General features: G+C 51.6%; 1 protein-coding gene and 1 long non-coding RNA gene across 4 annotated transcripts in view; one reads left to right on the top strand and one right to left on the bottom strand.

The window, feature by feature from the left end:
- The window catches only part of LOC147030388 (uncharacterized), a 26,536-nt gene extending 25,041 nt beyond the window's left edge, over window positions 1–1,495 (bottom strand). Inside the window, exon 1 of the long non-coding RNA XR_015056329.1 lies at window positions 1,351–1,495. This is a non-coding gene — a long non-coding RNA (uncharacterized LOC147030388). The remainder of the gene's footprint in view (window positions 1–1,350) is intronic.
- Window positions 1–6,000, top strand: part of ACVR2A (activin A receptor type 2A) — a 285,612-nt gene that overhangs the window by 77,970 nt on the left and 201,642 nt on the right. The window contains exon 1 of one of the 3 annotated variants that reach the window (XM_085874380.1): window positions 1,525–1,977. The exons of 1 other annotated variant lie outside the window; for it this stretch is intronic. Coding sequence is in view for 1 of the 2 variants with exons in the window: in XM_085874381.1 (XP_085730507.1) it covers window positions 1,908–1,977 (70 nt within the window). In the remaining variant the exon portion in view is untranslated. Of the gene's footprint in view, window positions 1–1,524; window positions 1,978–6,000 lie in introns of those variants that run through there. One more of the 3 variants, XM_085874381.1, reaches the window with a different exon arrangement.

The following is a 6,000-nucleotide window of genomic DNA, read 5'->3' as shown; positions in this document are numbered from 1 at the left end:
TCTCTCTCTCTCTCTCTCTCTCTCTCTCTCTCTCTCTCTCTCTCTCGTGTCCTTCTCGTTGAGATTGTGTTGGCAGGTGCGTATGATCAAGACACAGTGGTTGATATGGCACTTGCACGATGGCATAAAAACTGCAGTGTCGGAGTCATGAGAACTTGATATTAAATCTGCTGATAATAATAATAATAATAATAATAATTTTGTTGAACATTACCTTATTTTCCACATGTGGCAGCCCCATGCCTTGAACATGGGTGCCACACAGGGGCAAATCCAGGAATTGGGTAAGGGGGGGGGGGGTTCCAAATAACAGAAAATTATAAATTTCCCAAATAATTCCCAAATAAATTACTGTGAGCTGTTAGTGGTTTATTGTTTATTAGGTTCTGTATTGATACAGTTTTTCTGAGGTTTCTGGCCTTTTTTGTGGCACACTTTCGTGGGAGAAGGAGTTCTGGGTGACCAGGGAACCCCTGGGTTTTGCCACTGTAATGGTAAATATTTTTTTTGTTGGGGGAGGGGGGGTTTCCGGGCAACCAGGAAACCCCCCTGGATTTGCCACTGCCACATATAATATGACAGTTACCCTGATCGCTCCTTATCATGACGGACGGGTCGAAATGAACAATGTCTGATTTCGGGTAAGATTCCAAAATCCCCTCCAACCGAGACCCTGAATCGACGTGGTCGACATCGCTCCAGAGTGCAAGCATAAAGCAATCCGCCTCCTCCCCGGCTCTTCGGCCGCACTACCCCATGACCCACATCCATACAATATCCCCCGTGCCCCCCTCCCCCGCATCACTACCCGCTTTGTCTTCGCCCGTTGGTTTCTCTTTACAATGGCACACTCTTTTGTTCTCACCCTGCCGAGACCCCCACCCATCCCACACCCCTCCCCAGACAATCTGCACCCATTAACGGTCCTTCTGTCACGCTCTCAGACAGCTATCCTCGTCAGTGTATTAAGTGTCTGCACAAACCATCCTTACTGTACAGTGTTTTCAAACCCAACTTCGTACGACCTGTCCGTCCCGTCATCCTCTTGTGACGTCAAAGTACAATGCCCAACGTCATTGTTCAACATTATTTTAACAAATTGTTATTTTACGTACAAACTCGGACTATTTTGATCACTTTTCAGCATTTTTAAACGTGAAGATGCTCGACGTGGGATCCCCTCCCCCCCAAGTATATAATTATATAAATGTACATTATTGTGTGGAATTCAACCACTTGTCTCGTTGTGTTCACATCCTCAAGTCCCTGAATGAGACGTTCGAATGGTCTCTCCTCGTTTAGCCAGTTTTCCCTTTGTCACTGCGCTCCCTGCACGTCTCGCTAACTCACGTCGAGGTGGAACTTGTTCGTCACGTCGAAGTTCGCGCGCCTCGTCCTCGTGGGCAGCGCGGCGGCCAGCGCCGTCGTCCCACGTGCGCGCGACTCGCGAGCTCCTCGTCGCGCGCTCCTGTTTCTCTCTCTCTCTCGAGCTGACATCGCTCGAGGCTCCGCCCCCCAGCCTCCTGCCGGCCCCCGTCTCCTCCCCGTCCGACGACGAGCCATCTTGGCGCCGGGCCGGAGCGGCTCGCGCACGAACCCGCACGGCGCGCGCACACAGACGGACAGACGCGTACAGAGAGTAAAACGGAACCCTCGGGGACACGAAGGGAAACGCAGAAAGAGGGAATCGTCGTTTTCCTCAGCGCACGGTGAGTCGGCGCGGCGGCGCCATGCGGCGCTACAGGGTGACCTCGAGCGTTGTGTGCCGATCCTGTACGCGGGGTTGAAGTCCGCCACAGAGAGAGAGAGAGTGTCGTGGATCCGGTGCGGGAGGGAGTGCGAGGACGATATTGCACGAGGGATCGTGAAAGGCTGTTCGGTGCCCGAGAGCTCACGGAGCGCCGCTGATGGAGATCCGAGTCCCGTCGCTGCTGCTGCTTCTGCTCGGCTCTCTGCTCCTTCTTCCAGCCACAGTCGGTAAGGGGTCATTGGGCGCGATGGTGCTCGGGTCCCATCGGAGGACGTGAATGGGCGGTTTGCGGTTATGACATGATGACCGGAGGGTCTCGGAGTACGAAGCGAGAACACGCAGCTCCGGCTTTACATGGTTTCCTTGTTCTCGCGTACGGACGGTCAGTCGGTCGGTCTCCCATGGGACCGGGACCTGTGTAATACCTGAAGCTTCCAACGGTGTGTTATTCTGCTGACGAGCTCTTTATGACCGAAACAAACGTCATCACTGAGCGACTCTGACCCTGCGCCGACGGATGGGGTCTTTGACCTGATTGCTTGACTGTTTGGAAGACCCGAGCTTGATCGACACCGATAACTGGTTGTCCATACGAGCTCCTTTATTTACCTTTTCGAGCTCATCGATGCTGGTCTTTACGGGTTGAGTCATGTCCACCACACCTGCCTCCCTGAGTGCTGTCCTCTTAAACTCACATTCAATCTTCTCTCCCACACTTCACCACGAGCCTTTGTCTCTCTGTCTCTCTCTGTCTCTCTATCTCTCTATCTCTCTCTATCTCTCTCTCTCTCTCTCTCTCTCTCTCTCTCTCTCTCTCTCTCTCCCTCTCTCTCTCTCTCTCTCTCTCTCTCTTCTGTCTCTCTCTCTCTCTCTCTCTTCTGTCTCTCTCTCTCTCTCTCTCTCTCTCTCTCTCTCTCTCTCTCTCTCTCTCTCTCTCTCTCTCTCTCTCTCTCTCTCTCTCTCTCTCTCTCTCTCTCTCTCTCTCTCTCTCTCTCTCTCTCTCTCTCTCTCTCTCTCTCTCTCTCTCTCTCTCTCTCTCTCTCTCTCTCTCTCTCTCTCTCTCTCTCTCTCTCTCTCTCTCTCTCTCTCTCTCTCTCTCTCTCTCTCTCTCTCTCTCTCTCTCTCTCTCTCTCTCTCTCTCTCTCTCTCTCTCTCTCTCTGTCTCTCTCTGTCTCTCTCTCTGTCTCTCTCTCTCTCTCTCTCTCTCTCTCTCTCTCTCTCTCTCTCTCTCTCTCTCTCTCTCTCTCTCTCTCTCTCTCTCTCTCTCTCTCTCTCTCTCTCTCTCTCTCTCTCTCTCTCTCTCTCTCTCTCTCTCTCTCTCTCTCTCTCTCTCTCTCTCTCTCTCTCTCTCTCTCTCTCTCTCTCTCTCTCTCTCTCTCTCTCTCTCTCTCTCTCTCTCTCTCTCTCTCTCTCTCTCTCTCTCTCTCTCTCTCTCTCTCTCTCTCTCTCTCTCTCTCTCTCTTCCTCTCTCTCTCTCTCTCTCTCTCTCTCTCTCTCTCTCTCTCTCTCTCTCTCTCTCTCTCTCTCTCTCTCTCTTCCTCTCTCTCTCTCTCTCTCTCTCTCTCTCTCTCTCTCTCTCTCTCTCTCTCTCTCTCTCTCTCTCTCTCTCGTCCTCTCTCTCTCTCTCTCTCTTCCTCTCTCTCTCTCTCTTCCTCTCTCTTCCTCTCTCTCTGTCTCTGTGACTCTCTGTCTCTCTGTCTCTGTCTCTCTGTGTCTCTGTCTCTGTGACTCTCTCTCTGTCTCTCTCTCTGTCTCGGTCTCTGTCTTTGTCTCTGTGACTCTCTCTCTGTCTCTGCCTCTGTCTCTCTGTCTCTGCCTCTGTCTCTCTGTCTCTGTCTCTGTCTCTGTCTCTCTCTCTCTCTCTCTCTCTCTCTCTCTCTCTCTCTCTCTCTCTCTCTCTCTCTCTCTCTCTCTCTCTCTCTCTCTCTCTCTCTCTCTCTCTCTCTCTCTCTCTCTCTCTCTCTCTCTCTCTCTCTCTCTCTCTCTCTCTCTCTCTCTCTCTCTCTCTCTCTCTCTCTCTCTCTCTCTCTCTCTCTCTCTCTCTCTCTCTCTCTCTCTCTCTCTTCCTCTCTCTCTCTCTCTCTCTCTCTCTCTCTCTCTCTCTCTCTCTCTCTCTCTCTCTCTCTCTCTCTCTCTCTCTCTCTCTCTCTCTCTCTCTCTCTCTCTCTCTCTCTCTCTCTCTCTCTCTCTCTCTCTCTCTCTCTCTCTCTCTCTCTCTCTCTCTCTCTCTCTCTCTCTCTCTCTCTCTCTCTCTCTCTCTCTCTCTCTCTCTCTCTCTCTCTCTCTCTCTCTCTCTCTCTCTCTCTCTCTCTCTCTCTCTCTCTCTCTCTCTCTCTCTCTCTCTCTCTCTCTCTCTCTCTCTCTCTCTCTCTCTCTCTCTCTCTCTCTCTCTCTCTCTCTCTCTCTCTCTCTCTCTCTCTCTCTCTCTCTCTCTTCCTCTCTCTCTCTTCCTCTCTCTCTCTCTCTCTCTCTCTCTCTCTTCCTCTCTCTCTCTCTTCCTCTCTCTCTTTCTCTCTCTCTCTCTATTCCTTTCTCTCTCCCCCCTCTCTCTGAACTCCTTGCTGCCCTTGGATGCACATCTTCCTAACTTTGATGCTAGTTTCACTTTGTCTTGTGCGTCTGTTCATCTCCATTCCGTTGTCGGTTTGTTGACTTTTCGTCCTCTCATGCTCCACTTCTGTGAGCCTTGACATCTGTGCAAAAATATTTTGAATCCACTAATGGGAACTAGCGATGCTTCGTGACCTTCCTCCACACTTCCACCCCCGCACCTAGCCCTCATTTTCTTAACAGTCAGTATTTGTATTCCAATTCCTTTGTCATTATTTTTTATACCTCAATTTTTACATCTTTTCCTTTTGAGTGAGTAAAGGTATAACTGTTTCGCTACCTCTACTGTACTGTACCAATGTGCTGCTCAAGGTGTACGTACACCTCAATCGCATTCTCTGAATATCGACTGACTTTGACTTTGCTAACAATTAACATCAAGCCCACAAGGTCCACCACTGGCACTACTGGTGCTGCTGCACCCCGTTATACACTGGTGGTGGTGTTGCACCCCATCCCACACTGGTGGTGCTCTTGCACCCCATTATACACTGGTGGTGGTGTTACACCCCGTTATACACTGGTGGTGGTGTTACACCCCGTTATACACTGGTGGTGGTGTTGCACCCTGTCCAACACTGGTTGTGCTGTTGCACCCCGTTATACACTGGTGGTGTTTTTGCACCCTGTCCCACACTGGTGGTACTGTTGCACCCCGTTATACACTGGTGGTGCTGTTGCACCCCGTTATACACTGGTGGTGGTGTTGCACCCTGTCCAATACTGGTTGTGCTGTTGCACCCCGTTATACACTGGTGGTGTTTTTGCACCCTGTCCCACACTGGTGGTACTGTTGCACCCCGTTATACACTAGTGGTGTTGTTGCACCCCATCCCACACTGGTGGTGCTGTTGCTCCCCGTTATACACTGGTGGTGGTGTTGCACCCCATTCAACACTGGTTGTGTTGTTGCATCCCGTCCTACACTGGTGGTGTTGCAACCTGGCCTATACTGGTGGTGTTGTTGCACCCCGTTCTATACACATGGTGGTGTTGCACCCTGTCCTACACTAGTAGTGTTGTTGCACCTCATCCTACACGCGTGGTGTTGTTGCACTCACTTCCACACTGGTGGTGCTGTTGCACCCCGTTATACACTGGTTGTGGTGTTGCACCCCATCCAACACTGGTGGTGTTGTTGCACTCCGTCCTGCACTGGTTGTGTTGTTGCACCCTGTCCCACACTGGTGGTGCTGTTGCACCCCGTTATCCACTGTTGGTGGTGTTGCACCACGTCCAACACTGGTTGTGCTGTTGCATCCCGTTATACACTGGTGGTGTTTTTGCACCCCGTCCCACACTGGTGGTACTGTTGCACCCCGTTATACACTGGTGGTGGTGTTGCACCCCGTCCTACACTGGTGGTGTTGCACTCCGTCCTGCACTGGTGGTGTTGCACCCCGTCCTATACAGATGGTGGTGTTGCACCCTGTCCTACACTAGTAGTGTTGTTGCACCTCCTCCTACACGCGTGGTGTTGTTGCACTCACTCCCACACTGGTGGTGCTGTTGCACCCCGTTATTCACTGGTGGTGGTGTTGCACCCCGTCCCACACTGGTTGTATTGTTGCACTCCGTCCTGCACTGGTGGTGTTTATACACCCCATACTGCACTAGTGATATTGATTCCTCCCATCCTC

The sequence above is a fragment of the Eptatretus burgeri genome, chromosome 3, assembly GCF_056783735.1.
Source record: "Eptatretus burgeri isolate ZD-2024b chromosome 3, Ebu_testis_v1, whole genome shotgun sequence".
Lineage (NCBI taxonomy): Eukaryota > Metazoa > Chordata > Myxini > Myxiniformes > Myxinidae > Eptatretus > Eptatretus burgeri.
The sequence above is the reverse complement of the archived record's forward strand: the minus strand, read 5'-3'. Positions and strand labels throughout refer to the sequence as shown.